The sequence below is a fragment of the Dromaius novaehollandiae genome, chromosome 5, assembly GCF_036370855.1.
Source record: "Dromaius novaehollandiae isolate bDroNov1 chromosome 5, bDroNov1.hap1, whole genome shotgun sequence".
Classification (NCBI taxonomy): Eukaryota; Metazoa; Chordata; class Aves; order Casuariiformes; family Dromaiidae; genus Dromaius; species Dromaius novaehollandiae.
In genome coordinates, this window is record NC_088102.1 from 72,803,657 (window position 1) to 72,822,933 (window position 19,277).

The window sequence follows — 19,277 nt, forward strand, 5'->3', positions numbered from 1 at the left end:
CTGGTGCAGACTTGCATCAGCCTCCCTGGGCTGCATCCTCCTGTGGCACCAAGTCCTGCAGCGGGAGTGGGCAAAGTGCCCAGCCACCACTGAGCCCCACCAGCTTGGCTGGGTGGGAGCTGCAGTGTCCGGGCAGCAGCCCCGGCCCGTGGGCAGCCCCAGCGTCACCTGCCCTGTGCCTCCCCCAGGGCCACCGCGTGCTCCATGGAGATCGGCAGCTCCTCCTCACATCTCAGCGTGCAGCAGCCGCTTGAGCTGCCCAGGCAACACCCCCTGGGCTATGGCAAGAGCAGCCTCACAAGCAGTGGTGCCAGCAAAGCACCTGGGGCTGACAGAGGCAGCGGGAAGCGGAGCATGAACTGCAGTGCCACGAGGTGAGAGCAAAAAGCAGGGGCAGAAGGGAGTTGAGGCACAGGGGACACAAGGGGCTCTTGCTCCCAGGAGCCAGGGAGGACCCAGGTGTACGGCCTCCCTGCCTTCTCCCAAGGGCCCCTGGGCTCCAGTTTGATCCAGGGGCAGGGCCTGGGGAGAAATGGAGCTCCTCTCTCTTGTCACCTGGAGCAGTGGGGTTGGGACAGGGCACAGGACTGGGGTTCCCTCTGACACCCGCATCCCCGCAGTGGGAACCCCTACACAGAGTTGGTGAGCCGCCTGCGGGCAGCCTGGCTCTCGGGGAAGACACGGCCCATGGAGTACCGCGTGGCCCAGCTGGAGGCCCTGGGCCGCTTCCTGGATGAGAAGAAGCAGGACATCCTGGACGCCCTGGCCTCTGACATGCGCAAGGTGAGAGGCTGGGTAGAGGCATGGGTGGGCATGGCAGTCCCCTCATCAGGTCCCCCCGCCCCTTTTTGGGGTCTTGCATTCTGCTGGGTGCAAGTGCTGGACATGGCAGGGGAGAAAGCTTTTGGGGCCTGCGTCCTCCCTTTGTCAGGGTACTGCATCCTGCCAGGTGCAGGCACAGGGCACTGGGCACAGGGGACCTCATCAGGTCCCATGCAGGCTGGGTCCCAGCCTGTGTAGCTCTCCATGAGCTCCAGTGGGCCATGTCCTGCTGCTGCCGAGGTTTCTCCACCAATTCAATGTTCCCTCCTCGGTCTTAGTGCTGTGCGTGTCCTGCGAGTGAGACGTAGAGTGGATCTCTACCCCAGCCTTGGTGTCAGTGGGTGTGAGCAGAGCTGGACAGAGGCAGTAAAGAGATGAGACTGGGCTGTGTGCTGCGTGTAGTGTGTCCCAGCCTGCCTCACCAAAAGCTCATCCCTGTCTCCAGCAAGAGCAGCCCACCATCAGTGCTACACGAGCCCAGTTGGCTTGGCACAGCTGCTTGACTTGGAGATCAGACCCTCCCTGCTCTCATCCCCCTCATCCCCGGACCTTTTTCCATCCCTCACCCATGAGTCCCAGGATGGACCTGACACCAGGGCTGCCCTTGGCCCCAGCCAGCCCCAGCAGCTTGGGACATGAGGACTGGGGCAAGCATCCAGACACATTGGCCTTCCCGCCCTGTTCCCAAACTCATTAGTCTCAGCTCACCTCTTCTCTGGCCAGATGAATCTCCGAGGAGCACAAACTCTTGCCACCCTCTTCATGTGCTCCCCATCTTGGGCTTTATGCTGAATGTCGTCCCTTCTTTAGTCTTCATGGTTATATGTGGCTGCAGGTCTTCTAGTCTGGATCTGCCTAGTATTGACCATAACGCCTGGCTTTGCATTGCCTCCATGCCTCTTTGCTCCCTTCATCATATTTATGTCAGGGTTGCTAATGAAAGAGTCAGATCAGACCCATCTCGTGCATCTTTGTGAGTCCTCAAAAAGCTCAAACCCCCGAAGCCCAATAGTTTCCCCGTTTGGAACAGCTTGTTTTATCACAGTCAGGTCCTTATGCATCATACGGCACACGCAACAATCTTTTGTTCTCCATCTTAGTTCATTATTTCCCTTTTGACAACGTCTCAGTACTTTATTGAAGTCTGGATAGACAAGATTTGGATCATTTAGATGTTTTTAAGCAGCCAGCTATTGTGTCAAAAGGAGAACCAGACTAATGCTTGATGACATTCAGGAAATGGGTGCTACATTTTTCCTCCATTTTCCATTTGCTTCCATGATCTTAGTGCTTCTGGTTTCCAAATGTGGGCTGTAGCCTGACACAAACTTTTATTGGGAAGCCTCAGACACTTACCTAAATGCCATGGTTTAAAGGCTAGCATTGTGATACCCCACTGATGGGAACCTCCTGCAGCATCCCAATCCCCATGAAATGGAAAATGAGACACGTGAATGCCTACTGCTTCTTGCTTATCAAGAAAGGGATTTGTGCTGTTTTATGAGGAAATTAAATGAGTCTGATGAGGGTGTTCTGGCTGCTGTTCATCCCTTCTTTTATAGAGGACATGTAGGATATTTACTGCAATATTCTTCTGGGGTCAGGAGGGTCTCTGGTTTCCAGAATTTTCCTTCTTCCACTTCTTTAAATGATTTCCCAGGTTTGGCCTTTTCTGGCCTTCTAGACTCTCTCCCACCATTCCCTTTCGGAGATAAGAGTGAATGGCTTTGAACCTGCTTCTGCTGGTTTGCTGCATTCCTTGGATGAAACCCATCAGGTGTAGCTGATCTGAAGACATTTAGCTTGTCTAAATATTCACTGACCTGTTCTTCTTTTCAGCAGGCTGATATTTATTGATAGTGCCAACTGTGCTTGATCAGCTAGCTGCAGTTCCCTTTTTCAATGAACACTGAAGCTGAAAAAAACATTCAATGCCGTGGTCTACTCATGTTATCTGTTTTCTCTCTCTTTTGAGTAGCAGACCCACCCTTTTCTTAGTCTTACTTTTCCTAGCATCATTCAGAGCCATTCCTTGCTCCCCTCTGCACCCTTTCCCAGATATATCTCATTTGTACCCCCAAAACTCTGATTTTGTCCCAATGTGGTCATGTTCTGTTTATTTTCCTCTTTCTCTGCCCAGGTTGGCTCCCCTCCTGGTAACCTTTCCCTGGAGTCTGAGCTTAGATGAGGGAACAACAGCCCAGCCTATCTGTCTGTGCTTATCCTTCCCACGTTGCTCTGCACTTTACCTATGGTCCTGCCAAGGACCTGCCATCTCCCCTCGACTCTTCCCACTTCCCTTCAGACTCCCTTTCTGCATGATTTACCTAGCCCCCTGTTCGAACATGGTAGTGATATCATCTGGAAGCCCATTACCTCTATTTCGCTGTTCTCCCTGCTTTCTAGGCTCAGTGGTTGGACTCCTCCTCTGCTTTTTCAACTCACTCTATCGAAACATTGCACAAACATGTTCCAAAACCTAGATGCTCTCTATTCTGCTGCATTTCTTTCTCAGTCTTGAATTCTGGGTAGCTGAAATCCCCCATGACCAAATGGCTATACCTTTGAACCTGCCATTTCCCCATTGGACCCTGTCCACCTCACCTTGCAATGTGCCCCTGGGGAAAAAGAAATGTGATTGTGCCTTAAAGGATAAGTATTGTGAGGTTCCCTTTTGATTTAGAGCTAAGAAACTTCTGGCAGAGCTGTATCTCAGAGTTGGCACTATTCCTGTGCCAGTGACACCTATGATAGGAAATTCCAAGCCAGGCAACTTGCGGAATAGTGTGGGGAGTTGTCCCTGATGCTCTTCTGTGTTTTTATTTATCTGACTAAATCCTTTGATATTCTTAACTGAGCTGGTCTCTGGCAGATCCTGAAAAACTAGGCAAACCCTGCCACAGGCAGGTTATTGCAGAGCGTGCCAAGAGAACTGGGTTAGGACTGGCCCAGTGATATTGCTACAGCATTGCAGAGCTCACCAACCCCGCACACCACAGACAAGCAGTGGGGTTCAGCCCCACATCCCTGCTCCTGGCAGTGCCGCGCAGCTCAGGGCTGAGAGCAGCGTGCATGTTAATCATGGTGCAGACCAGGATGTGAGGGGGTTGGGTCCCTGAATCATGGGTAAACTGGGGGGGAATCATGGGAAAATGCAGGGTTACTGCTAGAATTGCCTCTGTGCTCCATCTCATGTGGAGGTGATGTGTATGGTGCTCTGTTTCCCCAGCCACCCTTTGAGGCAGAGTTCTGTGAGATCCTCCTGTGCAAGAATGAGCTCAATGACACCCTTAACAAGCTGGGCACTTGGATGAAGGATGAGCATGTGGAGAAGAATCTGGTAAGGGGAAAGAGGAGGAAAAGAAGGGGAGAAAGGACACACACTTGCAAGGCTGAGATGTGTGGGATGGAAGGGTTGTGTGCAGCAAGACCAACGTATGGAGACAGTTGTGCTGTTCTGGATCTGTCCTGAAAAGAGTATTGCTGACTCTGTGGGCTTTCTCGCAGGCGACGCAGCTGGACTCAGCCTTCATCCACAAGGATCCGTATGGGGTGGTGCTGATCCTCACACCCTGGTATTGCCCCATCCATATCGTCCTCATGCCCCTCATCGGGGCCATCGCTGCTGGTGAGTCTGAGCTGTGCCAGAACCAAACCCTTCCTCTGGCCCGGAAGATCTGGCCCATGGTAGTAACAGCGCTGGGCACCGGGGAGGGGGTCTGGCCGAGTGCCTCATCTCCAGTATGAGGCTGGAGTGCCAGGAACACTGACTGTGAGTGTGTCGCTGCTCTGATGTCCTGCCCGTCTCCCCCCAGGTAACTGTGTCATTGTCAAACCCTCGGAGATAACCAAGAACACTGAGAGACTTGTGGCTGAAGCGCTGCCCTGCTACCTGGACAATGTAAAAAGTGCTCCCTGCGCTTGTTCCTGTCCCTGTCCCACGGCCAGGGTGTTCCCAAGCCCTGCACATTGCGCTGGACCTTGTGCATGATAGGCACTGTGTCTGCCTTGCATGCACCGACACCATAGCTGGCCCCTGTTCTCAGGTGCTGCCCTTGCCTGCTTCTTCCAGGAAATGTGGTACTGAATTAGCTTTAGGTCCCTTGCCCCTCTGCCCCACCTATTTCTGCACACCCACCTGTCCCACACAACGGGGATTCCCAGGGCCATGCCTCCTGCATTCAAGCAGTACCAGGGCCCTCCTTGACTGTCCCCTGCTGCCCCACTGCATACTCTGCCAGTGTTCACAGTGCTTGCCCCATGCCCAGTACTCCTAGGTGCTCTTTGTGGGGATGGGGACAGAGTGGGCTAGGCAGGTGCTCACAGAAGGGTTGGCACCCTTCCTCTTATGTTGCAGGACTGCTTTGCTGTGGTGACCGCTGGTGTGGAAGAGACCACCAAACTGCTGGAGAACAAGTTTGACTACATCTTCTTCACTGGTATGTCCCAAGGGGCAGAGCTGAGCCCTGCCTGACTGCTGGTTTCCTGTGCAAACTGGGAGAGGATTCCCACCAGACAGCTTGCTGCAACTTCCCCTCCCCATCAAAAGAGGAGGGTAGCAGCCTGACTGCAAGCACAAGGCTCCCTTCCCAGCCCTCCAGGAGGCGAGAGCTGCTTGCGAGGGCTGTGTTGGGGATCTGGTGTCAGGATCCAGTGGAGGATCTGGGGCATATGTTTTTGAGGAACTGGTGGAACTTGATGTGTCTCCCACTGGGCCTGGCTCCCCTGAAGTCTGGGACCCAGGGCTGTGGGATCCCTGCTATGACACATCTCTCCCTGCCCTCAGGCAGCCCCTCCGTGGGCAGGATTGTTATGACAGCCGCTGCCAAGCACCTGACACCGGTGACGCTGGAGCTGGGGGGCAAGAACCCCTGCTACGTGTCTGACAGCTGTGAGGTGCAGAATGTGGCCAGACGAGTGGCCTGGGGGCGCTTCTTCAACGCAGGGCAGACCTGTGTGGCACCCGACTACATACTCTGCAGCGTAGAGATGCAAGAGAAGCTGCTGCCTGCCCTGCGTGAGGCCATTACCGAGTTCTATGGTCCCAACCCCCAGGAGTCCCCTGACTTTGCCCGTATTGTGGGGGACAAGCAATTCCAGCGTGTGCAGGCTCTGCTGAGCAGTGGGCGTGTGGCCATTGGAGGGCAGACGGATGAGCAGGAGCGCTATATTGGTGAGAACATCAGAGCCTGAACTTCATATAGGTCTGTTCATTCTTGTGAATGCATGGTGGGGGGCTGGTTTTTGGAGAGGAGCTCACAACCAAAGGGAAGGTGCTAGATGGAAGATACTTATAGGGAAGGTTTGCATGGAAACCTGGGAGCTTGGTGAGACCTCTTGTCTTAGAGCAAGCACCTGATGGGTCATGGGGAAAGCAGTGAGGTGACACCTGCCACCTCTGTGCATGGGTGATGAATTCTGGTTTCCTTTTTTTTGCAGCTCCCACGGTGCTGGTGGATGTGCAGCCCTCTGATCCTGTCATGCAAGAGAAGATCTTTGGGCCCATCCTGCCCATCATCACAGTAGCCAGTGTGGATGAAGCCATTAATCTGATCAATACCTATGAGCGGCCGCTGGTTGTATATGTCTTCTCCTCTGATAAGAAGGTGTGGTGTATGGGCTGAAAGACAGAGCAAACAAAACAGGGCTGTAGAACTAGTTCCTATCTGGCTGATAACCCCGGCCATGCCCTGAACTTCTGCTTAGCACCTGCTGTTCCTCCTTCTCTAGATAGAAGTAATGAAGACTGGCATGGCTGCATAGCCACTCACAATTCGGAATTCCTGCATGGCCATGAGTGCTGAGCATGCCTCCAAAGGCATGGACTGTGCAGGAGTAGGGTTCCTTGCTTTTGGATCAGGAAAGAGCCTGAACTGAACTCCAGATACCTTTAACTGAGTTCTGGGTGTTATCAGTAGGATCACAGTGAACTCGGACTGACTTCAGTCTGGGATCAGTCTCTCATCTGGGACTGAAACAGGACAGTGCGGGCTGGCTGAGAACATGATGCTCTCAGAGGATGTGGTCTGGGCACACAGGGGCTGGTGGTGGAGTTGCCTGATGTCTGGCAAGCACTGCCCGTGGTGTGAGGGCTTTACTGACCTCACGACCCTCGGCAGATGCGTTCAGCCATATTGGTGCCCCATGGATTTTGGCTAGAGCAGACAGTCCTGGTAGTGGGGGAGGGAAGAACTGCAGCTTGAGGTGCGGGGACAGTGTCTGAGTGTTACGTCTGCCTTCTCTGCTTCCCTTCCAGGTGATGAACCACGTGCTGGAATGGACAAGCAGCGGTGACTTTTGTGGAAATGACACTCTGATGCATGTGACATTGACCTCACTGCCCTTTGGTGGGATTGGTAGGTCCAAATACCCCAGCCCTGCCTGCTCTTGGCCAACTGTGAGCCCCAACAACCATGTGTCTGAGTCATGCAGGCCATGGTGAGACATGGTCTCTAGGGGATGGGACACCCATGCCTGGGTGTCTCTACTACTCAAAATATCTTGGGATCAGCAACAAACCGTCATTTGCAGCTTTGCCCTTTTCCCAAGTCTCTTCCAGGGACCTCCTCAGTGGCCTCTCTCCACTGTGAAAACTGAGCATTATTTCCTGGGCATAGCCAGCTGTATTGTAACCACAGCTGGGCAGAAACCCTGGGCAGAACTCACCTGCCCCCACTGCAGACCTGTATATTGTAGAGAGCCGTCTGTGTCCAACCTAGCTGTGTGGGATTACTCTTTAGTGAAAGGAGAGAAATAGCACTTCTGGGCTGTGATACTTCTGACCCATTTTGGATATCTCCTTAGGTTAAAAAAAAATGATGATGACAAAAAGTACTTATCTCTTTCCTTGGAGAGCAAGGAGTGTAGATGTCGGAAACGCACAGATTTCATCAGATGAGCTTCACTACCAAGGGAAAATGCAATAGCCTGGGATATATATTCCACTCTGCACTTTAGCTGGATGATAAACACCCAGTGACCTTGCTCCACACTGTGGTTGCCGACATGAGAGATACTGAAAATAAATCACCAACTTGACCAGGAATTGCATTTTATCAGGAAGACAGATCAGCTCAGATTGACTCACAGAATTTTATCACATGAGTTATCAGCACACAGCTGGATTTCCTTATTTTCATCTCTCTAGCCTGCCTGGCATGCTTTCAGCCAGCCAGCTTTCACGTCCTAACAGCAATTTCACCCTTCCTTGGAAATGGGTGTGGATCCTGCCAGGGTGCTGTACAATTCTGCATCAACCTCACTGGAGCCATCTTGATGTGTCCTTGTCTCCACTCTTGCAGTCTCTCTGGCTGTGGGGCCAATGCTGTCCTGGGGGGACTCGCAGACCATTGGGACAGTGCCAGGAGCCTGAGCCACACCAACTTGTTCCCCTTCCTTAAACAGTGACCTGTCCTTCACTCTGGGCTGACACAGAGCTTGTGCAGGCCAGGCAGTGCAGAGGAAGGGCTGTTGTCAGTGTGTAATGGGTCTGAAGCCAGTGCTGACAGCACGGATGGGTCTTTCTGGTGGTCTCCATATTATAGAAGCTGGATGGTTCAGCTCAGCTGATGTGAGCATCTCACTGCTGCTTCCCGCTCCTATACCACATCTGTCAGTGACTCCCTTCCAGGTCATTTGTTACCAGGCAAGGTTTTGTGATCAACGAGGTACTTATGTCTTCAAAGTTAGTATAAAAAGAGAACAGAAACTTGAGAGCAGAGGCTGGAAGCAGCTACAAAAGAGGAGTTTAAGACAAAGAAACAAGACTAGTTTTATCTACCAAGTGTTTTAGTTGCTTAAGCACCTCTGGCTATGGCAATGTGGACCCCAGCATCCTGGTGGGCATCCTTTAAATAACACCTCTGTTTCAAGTTGGTAAAAACACTGCTTCCTCCCTGGGGGATGAGGAGGGGAGGACGGTGACAGGAGCTCTCACCGCCTGGTCTCTGCCACACCATGCTGCAAGCGCTGCCTTCTCTGGTCTCTCCTGCTTGCCATCAGGAAAGAGGGAGCACTTCTGTCCCTCCCCCCAGACCTGCATGATCATGTGCTGGGCTTCACCCTTTGGCTGGTTTCCCCTGCTTAGAAATTCTTGAAGATACATTCCCGTATGTCGTAAAACTAGTGTTTTGCAAAGCTATTACTGTATTTTTTTTTTATCGGCCTCATTTAACACAGTGAGCTTCGCATCGAGACTAAAGACGCTACAGGAAATGGTGAAATTCAGAATGGCTAGAGGGTCCCAGGGCACCTTTTCTCTTACCTGTCATATGCTGGCCATTTGCTAGGCTCTCCTTCCTGAAGACATACCTGAAGCTCTGCGAGCAGCTTTGACTGCTCAGCCAAACCACCTCCAGCTTCTGTGTTGCTCCTCTTTAGATCTCTCTCCAGGGAAGGCCCAGCCTCTGCACCAACAGGGGTGTTAGAGAGCAGCTGAGTGAACTGATTAACTTATGCCATCCATAAACGTTACAGAAATTGCCTTGGTCTCCATTGCTGGCCCTGGTGCTGGCGCCTTCCCCATGCTCTACTTAACAGGGTGCAGCAGGTTGGGTTGGGGTTGTCCTTAGTAGGTGTTGCCAAACCCATCAGTTTCCCCTGTGCTGTGTGTTGCAGGGAACAGCGGCTTGGGAAAATACCACGGCAAGTTCACCTTCGACACCTTCACTCACCTCCGCAGCTGCCTGCACCGCAACATGGCCCTGGAGACCATCAACACCCTGCGCTACCCGCCTTACAGCCCGCAGAAGCTGGGCCTTGTCCGACTTGCCTCCGAAGTCAAGCGGCAGGGCACGTGCACCCTGCTCTAAGGGGCGAAGGCTGCCCCATGCACGGGCTGCAGGGAGCCCTGCTGCAGCCCGGGCTGGGCAAGGGGCCTCCGCTGCGCTTCAGGGCTCAACCCTCGCTTGGCGTCGCTATAACCTTGTCCCGTCTCCACGGCCTCCTCCCTCTGCCGCTCCACCGGTCAGGGCGTGGGGCAGAGCCGCCCCGCAACGGGTACGAAGGGAACGGCAGGGAGCAGCCCCCTTGCAGGAAGGAAAGGGGTGTGGCCCGCTTTGGGAGTACATGGTTGGGCAGCTCTGTGGGATAGGGGCGGAGCCAGCAGGGATGGGGCGGGGCCCAGGGCCAGTAAGGGTGGGGCACCCTGTGCCCCACAGGGCCCCTCGCTCCACCCCACATGCCCCCTGCACCCCCTATTCCCGACATGCCTCGCTGTGCCCCACACCTCCCTGTGTCCTGCACCCCCATGTTCCCACATGCCTCCCTGTGCCCCAACACCCCCCTGTACCCCACATGCCTCCCTGTGCCTCTCACGCCCCCTGGGCCCCACATTACTCTCTGTGCCCCACACACCTCTTGTGCCTTACACACCTCCCTGTGCCCCAATGCCCACCGTGCCCCACATGTCTTCCTGTGCCCTACATGCCTCCCTTCACCCCACATGCTTCCCTGCGCCCCACACGCCTCTGTGCTCCACATGCCCCTTAAGCCCCACATGCCTCCTGTGCTCCACACCCCCACTTCACCCCACATGCCCCCTTGTGCCCCACATGCCCCCTTCACCCCAAATGCCTCCCTGTGCCCCACATGTCCCCTTCGCCCCACACACTTCCCTGCACCCCACATGCCTCCTGTGCCCCACATGCCCCCTCTGCCCCACAGGCCTCCCTGTGCCCCTCACGCCTCCTGTGCCTTGCATGACTCCCTGTGCCCCACACCCCCCCATGCCCCACATGCTTCACTGTGCCCCACACACTTCCCTGTGCCCCTCATGCCTCCTGTGCCTTACACGACTCCCTGTGCCCCACATGCCTCCTGTGCCCCTCATGCTTCCCTGTGCCCCACACGCCTCCAGACCCCCCTGCACTCCTCCCTGTGCTCCCCAGCAGCAGCCTGCCCCACTCCTCCCCCTCCCGCCCGGCCTTTCAGACTTTCCTCTGCGCCTTGCAGGCACCGCCGTGGCCCCGCGGCCCCGCACCCCACGCGCTGGGCAGGAAAGGGCTGCCGGGAAGTAGGGGGGCTCTTTTTGGGGGGGCTCCTCCGCTCCGCCGTGCCCGGAGGTCCGTGGCAAAGGCTGCCACTGCTTGGCAGCCGGCCAGGCCTGCCGCGGAGCTGGCCCGGCGCCGGCGGCGTCGGCGCGGGGACGGCTCGGGGCTTCCCGCACCAGCCCCTCGGCGGTGCTGGGCTCTTGGCTCCCAGCCCCCGGCCCTGCCCTTGCGGACGTTTCAGTCCTCTACGTCGAGGGTTTTCTCTCGAATCGAGCTGGGACTATTGCAACCGGCTCTTCCTGCCCGCGGTTTGCCCTCTCTTCTCCGGCCTGGCCCTGCTCCGGTGAACTTGCAGCTTGGCAATTCCCTCGGACGCCGAAGGCAAGGTGAGGGACCTTGGGGTGGGGGGGAGCCCACGGACCCCTCGGACCGTGGGAGTCCCGGTCTGGGATCGACAGGGAGCTCGGAGGAGGGGGCCAGGTAAGTGGTGAGCCCTGAAGCAGGGGCGAGGTCTGCCACCAGGCTTGCTGTCCTCCTGCACAGCCCCTCTCTGCTCTCTGCCTTTTTTTTTTCCTGCTTTGCCTTTTTTTTCTCCCCTCTGTTTGGCTCTGGCAGAGCTCATTCCTGGGCTTCTCCCCCCCACACCCTGGCTGCTCTTGGTCTCCTTTCTCCCAGCCTGCTCACCCCATCTCACCACCCTGTCATGGGAAACCCTGCTCTGGCACCTCTGGGTGTCCTCCAAAGGCTCAGGGATTGCCCCAGGACCGTCTGCACATGGGGTTTGGGATGCCAAGCTGGTTGGGCACACCCTGGGGTGAGGGCTGGCGTTAAATGAAAGTAGAGCTTTCACCTGCCTCACAAAAATAGCAAAACCCAATAAATTGCACCCTCTGATGGTTCCTGAGAAAAAAGTCTGTATGCTATGTGTGTTGTGCCTGGCACGGCACACGGAGAACGGAGGGATGTGATGGGCTGGCTCCTTCCTCGGTCCTCATCCTTCAAAAGAGAGGGAGAGGGAAACGAGGCAGCTTTGCGCATCTATGGGTAAGGGTGGGTGCTCTGTGCAGAGGGAGCGGCAAGGGCGGTTGGCAGCGCCGTCCAGACGATGCTCCTGGATTTAACCCCACAGTCGGGCCTGAGGCCCCTCCTCTGACTCTACACGAGTGACGTCTCCTTACCCTGGATGGGACCCCCACAAGTCCTCTCCTTGCACCCCTCACAGGATGAACCCCTACGCGGGGCTGGTGAGCCGCCTGCGGGCAGCCTGGCTCTCGGGGAAGACACGGCCCATGGCGTACCGCGTGGCCCAACTGGAGGCCCTGGGCCGCTTCCTGGATGAGAAGAAGCAGGACATCCTGGACGCCCTGGCCTCTGACATGTGCAAGGTGAGACCACAACCCTGCAGGCCAGCGCTTTCCTCTGGACTCCTGCCAACAGGCCCCAGCTTGGGGGGATCACACCAGGCAACCTCATACACAAAGGTGCCGGGCAGCCGTGCCCTGGCAGTGAAGGACCGGGTGCCTGGCTCACCCTCCCAGCCCCCAGAGCATGTCTGAGCACGTCCTTGCAGAGGAGATTTGGAAACCTCACCAACTTTCTGTCCCTCTGTTCACCGCCTATTTGCACAGCAGAACAAAAGTGGTTTTTCTAACCCTTTCAGATTTGTAGCCTCACAGACATTTCCTCATTGACTCATCTGCTGCTGGCCTTTGCTTTTTGCTGTTAGCTTTTGGAGAAAGCCCTTGGATATCCAGGGTGTGGGAGGGAAAAAGAACAGCAACTCCCTCTCAGCTGCACAGAAATGGACTAAATTAGCCCTGGGGAAGCCTTTGCTGAGAGCAGTTTGGGGCCTCTGTTGCCATCACTGCCTCTTGAGCTGTGTCTGCACTTGTGGGGTCACACAGAACAGCTGAAGCGCTTGAGTTACCAAACACATATCTTCAAGCAAGAACTTCTGCCAAGCCTTGGGAACCTGCTGGCACAGGGTGGGCACGGCCAGGCAGGCACGCCAGCATGTCTTGACATGGGTGTCCTGCTGGAGTGGTGGTTGTGCCCTACTGAGGCCCATCCTCACCACCACGAGGGCACAGGGTGCTGCCAGGGGTGTCCTGCCCCACCAGAGCTGGTAGCACCCTGCTTAAGGTCACCCAGCAAGCTCTGTGCTGGTGGCTGGGGGGACAGCCATCTCCATGGGGTGGCTGTGGGGCTGTGCCTGTGGTGGGGGGCACCGTGCTGACCTCCTCTGTGTCCCCAGCCTCCCTTTGAAGTGGAGATCTCCGAGATCTCCATTTGCAGGAGTGAGCTCAACCATGCACTGAACAACCTGGGCACCTGGATGAAGGATGAACATGTGGAGAAGAACTGGGTAAGAGCCAGGCAGGTCTGAGCCAGGGAGGCATAGGATGGGAACTGGGGGTTCCTCATGCCGTGTTTCCCTCCCCAGGCGATGCAGCTGGACTCAGCCTTCATCCGCAAGGACCCCTATGGGGTGGTGCTCATCATTGGGCCCTGGAATTACCCCATCAACCTCCTCCTGGTGCCCCTCATTGGGGCCATCGCTGCGGGTGAGCCTGGGCTGCATTTCCCAGATGCCAGAACCAGGTGCCAGGCCCTCAGAGTGGGGAGTAGTCTGGTGTCCTCCCTGGGACAGGCAAGGGGTAGGGTGGTGGTTCTATACTGGGGACAAGTCCTCTGCTCCACAAGGGTGAAGTTCTTATTGGGAGGGAGCCTCCGTCCTGCAGGTAACTGTGTTGTCATGAAACCATCCGAGATCAGCAAGGATGTGGAGAAGTTAGTGGCTGAGACGCTGCCCAGCTATTTGGACGAGGTAGGAAATATCTCTGCCCTGGCCCCCTTCCTCTCCGTTGGCTCTAGCAGGATTGTTCCCAGGCACCTGCACCTCTCATGGCTGCCGTGGGTTGAGCCCCACACCCCTACCCCTCCATGCTCAGCCTATGTCTCCCTCCCCATGTGCTTACTCTGCTGCTGCCCAGCTCAGGCCTTACACTCCCCTGCTGTCTGGGTTGCAGGACTGCTTTGCTGTGGTGACAGCTGGCGTGGAAGAGACCACCAAACTGCTGGAGAACAAATTTGACTACATCTTCTTCACTGGTATGTCCTCAGGGGCCTGGGTCCCCTGCTCCCACCCCCTCCCTGCCCTTCCTCTTCAAGATGGGGAAGTGAGTGGGACGGCCAGCTCATACCCAGAACCCCAGGAAGCCAGACAGTGATCTGGGCTTTCCAAACTCAGACCCTGGCTGCACTTCGGGGGGGCGAGAGCTGAGGTGGACAGGCCGTGCCAGCTTTCTTCAGCCCTCAGAGGGAGACCCAGTGTAGGGCACAGCCCCCAGGTGCCTGAGCCATGGGGCTGGGCCTTCATGCTGCTCTCCCTGCCCTCAGGCAGCCCCTCCGTGGGCAGGATTGTTATGACAGCCGCTGCCAAGCACCTGACACCGGTGACGCTGGAGCTGGGGGGCAAGAACCCCTGCTACGTGTCTGACAGCTGTGAGGTGCAGAATGTGGCCAGACGAGTGGCCTGGGGGCGCTTCTTCAACGCAGGGCAGACCTGTGTGGCACCCGACTACATACTCTGCAGTGTGGAGATGCAAGAGAAGCTGCTGCCTGCCCTGCGCGAGGCCATTACCGAGTTTTATGGCCCCAACCCCCAGGAGTCCCCTGACTTTGCCCGTATTGTGGGGGACAAGCAATTCCAGCGTGTGCAGGCTCTGCTGAGCAGTGGGCACGCAGCCATTGGAGGGCAGACGGATGAGAAGGAACGCTACATCGGTGAGGGCACAGGACTGCATCGCCAGGCCATGGGGCAGGAGTGTTGGTGGGGGTTACAGCCCCCCCCCCCCAAGGTGGGTGCTTTCCCACCGAGTGTGGCACATGCCAAATTTGATATTTGCACTCTGGCTGCGTGAGGCCCTGCTATAATAGCTCAGCCCTTGCCTCAGTTCTCCTCCTCTCTTCTGGGTTGTCCCACCTCTGGACACCAAGCCAGCTATGCCTTGAGGTTGCATCCATGTTGTCACCTGTTGACACAGATCGCTGCTTAAGTCATGACCTGCCCCATACCCACCCTCAAAAGGGCTTTTTGCTGGCTGCTTTCTGCCTCTCTCTGTGCAGCTTTGAAGGAGTGGTTGAACTCATCTTTTCCACATGCTTGACCCTCCACTAGTGCCTGGGGTGGCTGATCCTCCTGCGGAGCTGGTGGTCACAGCAACATGCAGCAAAGCTGTTTGGGGCCTGCGTGCCACTGAGCATGGCCCACCTGACTATACCTGCTCTTGCTGGCCTGTCCCTTCCCTGCAGCTCCCACGGTGCTGGTGGACGTGCAGCCAGAGGACCCCATCATGCAGGAGGAGATCTTTGGGCCCATCCTGCCCATCCTCACCGTGGCCAACGTGGACGAAGCCATTGCCTTCATCAATGCCCGGGAGCGGCCACTGGCCCTCTACGCCTTCTCCTCTTGCAAGAAGGTACGGGTAGGAGCCGAGCTGGGCCAAGAGGCCCAGGGCTGCCCCGACAGCAGAGGCAGTGGCCTCTCCTGCCCTTGTCCCTGGTTGGCAGGAGGGATGTGGAGTGGTGCCAGGCTGGGTGTGCTGCACGCCCAGACGGTGGGGAGGGCAGGCAGGTGCCCTGTGCTTGTCTCCCCTACCAGGTGCTGAGGCAGGTGCTGGAGCAGACCAGCAGCGGCGGCTTCTGCGCCAATGACACCGTGATGCACATGACGCTCACTTCGCTGCCCTTCGGCGGCATCGGTACGGTCCCCCCGATCCCGCTGCCCCCGCTCCCAGGGGACAGCGGGCCCCGAGCCCTCCCACCTCGGCCTCCCCGCTGCCCCGGGCGGCACCGGAGGCTGAGGCGCGGCGCGTTGCAGGGCACAGTGGCCTGGGCCGCTACCACGGCCGCTTCACCTTCGAGGCCTTCTCGCACCAGCGCTCCGCACTGCTTCGCGGCACCGGCCGGGAGGCCCTCAACAACCTGCGCTACCCGCCCTACAGCCCGCGCCGCCTCCCGCTGCTCCGCGCCGCCACCGAGACCAGGCGCGCCGCCGCCTGCGTCCTCCTCTGACCCACCTGCAATAAAGAGCCGCCGCGCCCGACTCGTCTGCCGCTGCCCGCCGGGCTCGAACACGCGGCGGCGGCGGCGGCGGCGCGCCCCCGCCCCCCCCCCCCCAATCCCGCCCCCAGCCAACCCCCGTCGGCGCCTTCCCACCAGCCGGTTTCCGCCGTCCCCGGTCTCAGCGCAGCCAATGAGGGGCGAGCTGAGCGCTGGCTGGCCCGCCCCCCGCTCCGACCCGGGGTCTGAGTCACCGGCGCGCCCCCGGCACGCCCCGCCCCTTCCTCCCCCGGTCCCGTGACCGCCGCCGCCCTTCTGCGCAGGCGCCGCCTGCGAGCGCGCCTGCGCGCTTCGTCTTGGGGGCGGGCCAGGGGTCAGGACGCCTGGGTCCTTGGGGGGAGGTAAGGGGGGGCCTGGACGCCTGGGTCCTTCGCCGGGGCGGGGGATGGTGAGGACACTTGCGGCCCGAGGGAGCGGAGCGGGGAGATCAGGACGCTTGGATCCCTTGGGAAGCGGGTAGTCGAGATGTTTGGGCCCCGGGAGGGGGGTATCTGGACGCCTGGGTGCCTTGCGGGGTGTGGGGGGAGGGCAGGGCGCCCGGGTCCCTTGCGCGGGGGTGGGGAGCCCAGGATTTCTGGGTCTCTTGTGGTGGAGGGGCGGGGGCCAGGACGCCTGTGTCCCTTGTGGGAAGGGGGGGGGGTGGGAGGGCAGGACGCCTGGGTCCTTTGTGAAAGATGGGGGGGCAGATGAGGGGGGCAGGATACCTGGATCCCGTGTGGGAGGTGGGGGGAGCAGGACGCCTGGGTCTCCTGTGGGAGGTGGGGGGGCAGGATGCTTGGGTCCCTTGTGGGAGGTGGTGGGGCAAGATGCCTGGGTCCCTCCCTAGTGGGAGGTTGGGATAGGGGAGGATGCCTGGGTCCCCTGTTGGAGGTGGGGGGGGCAGGATATCTGGGTCCCCTTTTGGAGGTGGGGGGGGCAGGATATCTGGGTCCCCTGTGGGAGGTGGGGGGAGCAAGACACCTGGGTCTCTTGTGGGAGGTGGGGGGGGGGCAGGATGCATGGGTCTCTTGTGAGAGAGGGGGGCTCAGAATGTCTCAAGGTCAGGGTCTTTTCTGGTGGGTGGGCGGATGGGGACCAGGATACCTGGGTCCCTTATGGGAAGTGGGGGATCCAGGACGCCTGGGTCCCATGCTGGTCCGGGGCCTCTGTGGCTGGCTCCGTCCCAGCTGGCACCTGGACCTCCGTGGGTGGCAGCCCTGTGGTGCCGGCTGGGTGCCTGCCTGGGGCAAGGCTGGCAGTGAGTGACGGGACAGGCCACTGTCCTTGCTGCAGGACTGGACATGGCAGCGTTGCGCTTGCTGTACCAGGCTGCCCGCACAGGTAAGGGCCTTGCTGGGCGCCAGCTTTCCCCAATCTCCCCCCGCCGGCACCCCCACCGCGAGTTGTCTCTGACCCCTCTCTGTTTCCCTAGGCACGCCGGCTAATCTGTGCTGCCTGCGCCCGCTCAGCACCACTGCCCCCAGGGAGTCCTACAGTGAGTACCAGAGCCTGGCGTGACCTGCTCCCTCAGGCTGTGCCAGTGGTGCCATTGTGGCATCGTTGCAGGGGCTGCCTCTGTGCGGCTCCTTCCCCCTACACCCCACACAGAGCAGGGACAGTTTCTCTCTCCCTGCAGAGTATGTGAATGTCCAGGACCCAGCCATGGACATGAAGTCTATCACTGATCGGGCTGCCCAGACCCTGCTGTGGACAGAGCTCTTCCGAGGTGAGCCCCACATCCAGCAGCGGGTGGTGGCAGTGCAGTTCCATACTAGCTGGTGTGGAAGACTCCCATGGTAATGTCGCATGCCATGCCTCTGCTGGCATGTTGCTGCCCAACACAAGATGTAAGTGAGGCAGAAAGGGACCTTTGGGAGTCTCTAGTCTGACCTGTTGTTTATAGCAGGTCTTGGTAGATGAGGTGTTTCAGGGCTGTGTCCAGTCAAGTTTGAGTATCTCCAAGGATGGAGATTCCTCCTCTCTGGTCCTCGTTGCAGCACCTGACCACCCTCATGGGGAAGTGTTTCTCCTAATATCTAGTGGGAGTTTCCCTTGTTGCGACTTACACATGTTGCCCCTCATCCTGTCACTGGGCGAAAAACTGAGAGAAAATGGAACCACGCTGTTCTGTAACTATCCTTCAGGCAGTTTGCAGACATCAGTACCTGCTCTTCTGCAGGCTGAACAAACCCAGCTCTCCCGGCCTCTCCACATATCTCCCATGCTCCAGCCTCTCGACCACCTTTGTGGCATCTTGTGAGGAGTCTGGTCCTTTGCCTCTGCTGAGCAGGCAGTAAGCTCCTTTCTCTGTCCCGCTCCAGGCCTGGCCATGACTCTGAGCTACCTCTTCCGGGAACCAGCCACTATCAACTACCCCTTTGAGAAGGGCCCACTGAGTCCTCGTTTCCGTGGGGAGCACGCGCTGCGCCGCTACCCATCTGGGGAGGAGAGGTGCATTGCCTGCAAACTCTGTGAGGCTGTCTGTCCGGCCCAGGTGAGTGTCTGTGGGGAGTCCCCCTCCTCCTCTCCCCAAGGCACCCAGCCTGCGTTGGCTCCTTGCCCTCTGGGTCTGAGGGCTCTGCTGGGCCGCGGAGAGCTGGCTTCTTGGGCAGGCTGGTTCCCCCTTCTCAAGGCTGGCTCAGTGGTGTTCCTGAGAGTGCTGTTCCTCTCTGGGCTGGAGCAGGAGCTGACTGCGTCCCTTCCCCTCTGTGCCAGGCAATCACCATTGAGGCAGAGCCAAGAGCGGATGGCAGCCGCCGCACTACCCGCTATGACATCGACATGACCAAGTGCATTTACTGTGGGTTCTGCCAGGAGGCCTGCCCTGTGGATGCCATTGTGGAGGTGAGTGGGGAGCCCAGCTTGCCACCTCCACGCGGCCGTGAGCAGGGGAGCAGAGCCCACGGACCTTTGCATCAAAAGTGGGGACAGACAGCAGAGCTGCACGATGGCCGTGCTCTACAAGACTGGGGGCTGGAGTGGGAAGGGAGACCGGGAGGGAAGGGCCAAGCTAGCCTTTCCTTCCAGGGGAGGTAAGAGGTCAGGCTGGGCCTGAAGAAGAACTTCTCTTATCTCACTTCTGGCAGGGCCCCAACTTTGAGTTCTCAACGGAGACGCATGAGGAGCTCCTCTACAACAAGGAGAAGCTGCTCAACAACGGTGACAAGTGGGAGGCTGAGATTGCAGCCAACATCCAGGCTGATTACCTGTACCGGTGACCGCTGGAGCCTGCGCAGCCTGGCCACACTGTGTCCTCCCTGCTCCCATAATAAAGGGCCTAGGGGTGCTGCTGCAGCCATCTGTGCTGGGGGCACTGGCCCATTCCTAACCGAGACCTTGTGGTTTTCCCTGTGTCTGTGTGCA

At 58.0% G+C, this 19,277-nt stretch overlaps 3 protein-coding genes and 1 long non-coding RNA gene across 11 annotated transcripts; 3 read left to right on the top strand and 1 right to left on the bottom strand.

Annotated features, from left to right (window-relative positions):
- The first annotated feature begins 121 nt into the window (after positions 1-121).
- Positions 122-10,336, top strand: LOC112994211 (aldehyde dehydrogenase family 3 member B1-like). The gene is made up of 10 exons (XM_064513368.1): positions 122-374; positions 621-783; positions 4,052-4,162; positions 4,330-4,450; positions 4,638-4,723; positions 5,180-5,261; positions 5,609-5,995; positions 6,262-6,428; positions 7,079-7,178; positions 9,439-10,336. Exons 1-10 carry the CDS (start codon positions 205-207, stop codon positions 9,630-9,632), a joined length of 1,581 nt encoding a protein of 526 aa, XP_064369438.1. The 5' UTR covers positions 122-204; the 3' UTR covers positions 9,633-10,336.
- LOC135328560 (uncharacterized) lies at positions 7,857-15,987 on the bottom strand. Of its 2 annotated transcripts, none has more exons than XR_010389572.1 (3): positions 15,893-15,987; positions 9,086-9,227; positions 7,857-8,499 (listed from the first exon to the last, which is right to left on the bottom strand). It is a non-coding gene; the product is annotated as an uncharacterized LOC135328560 (long non-coding RNA). The 2 variants fall into 2 exon arrangements; XR_010389571.1 differs by having other exon boundaries at positions 7,857-8,554.
- On the top strand, positions 10,725-15,918 carry LOC112994210 (aldehyde dehydrogenase family 3 member B1-like). Of its 2 annotated transcripts, none has more exons than XR_010389570.1 (10): positions 10,725-11,197; positions 12,034-12,196; positions 13,066-13,176; positions 13,255-13,375; positions 13,553-13,638; positions 13,841-13,922; positions 14,211-14,671; positions 15,126-15,292; positions 15,475-15,574; positions 15,694-15,713. XR_010389570.1 is itself a non-coding variant. In XM_026118406.2 (10 exons), the coding sequence occupies exons 2-10, from the start codon at positions 12,035-12,037 to the stop codon at positions 15,885-15,887; spliced, it is 1,410 nt and encodes a 469-aa protein (XP_025974191.1). In that variant the 5' UTR covers positions 10,726-11,197; position 12,034; the 3' UTR covers positions 15,888-15,918. The 2 variants fall into 2 exon arrangements, 1 of the variants encoding a protein (XP_025974191.1); XM_026118406.2 differs by having other exon boundaries at positions 10,726-11,197; positions 14,211-14,597; positions 15,694-15,918.
- A 157-nt stretch (positions 15,988-16,144) lies between the features above and the next one.
- On the top strand, positions 16,145-19,248 carry NDUFS8 (NADH:ubiquinone oxidoreductase core subunit S8). 6 transcript variants are annotated; one of them, XM_064513371.1, is made up of 7 exons: positions 16,145-16,276; positions 17,208-17,255; positions 17,347-17,409; positions 17,551-17,640; positions 18,236-18,408; positions 18,630-18,758; positions 19,001-19,248. In XM_064513371.1, the coding sequence occupies exons 2-7, from the start codon at positions 17,216-17,218 to the stop codon at positions 19,130-19,132; spliced, it is 627 nt and encodes a 208-aa protein (XP_064369441.1). In that variant the 5' UTR covers positions 16,145-16,276; positions 17,208-17,215; the 3' UTR covers positions 19,133-19,248. The 6 variants fall into 6 exon arrangements, with proteins under 6 accessions (XP_064369441.1, XP_064369443.1, XP_064369444.1 ...); XM_064513373.1 differs by having other exon boundaries at positions 16,156-16,323; positions 17,130-17,255; XM_064513374.1 differs by having other exon boundaries at positions 16,156-16,323.
- Positions 19,249-19,277: the final 29 nt, after the last annotated feature.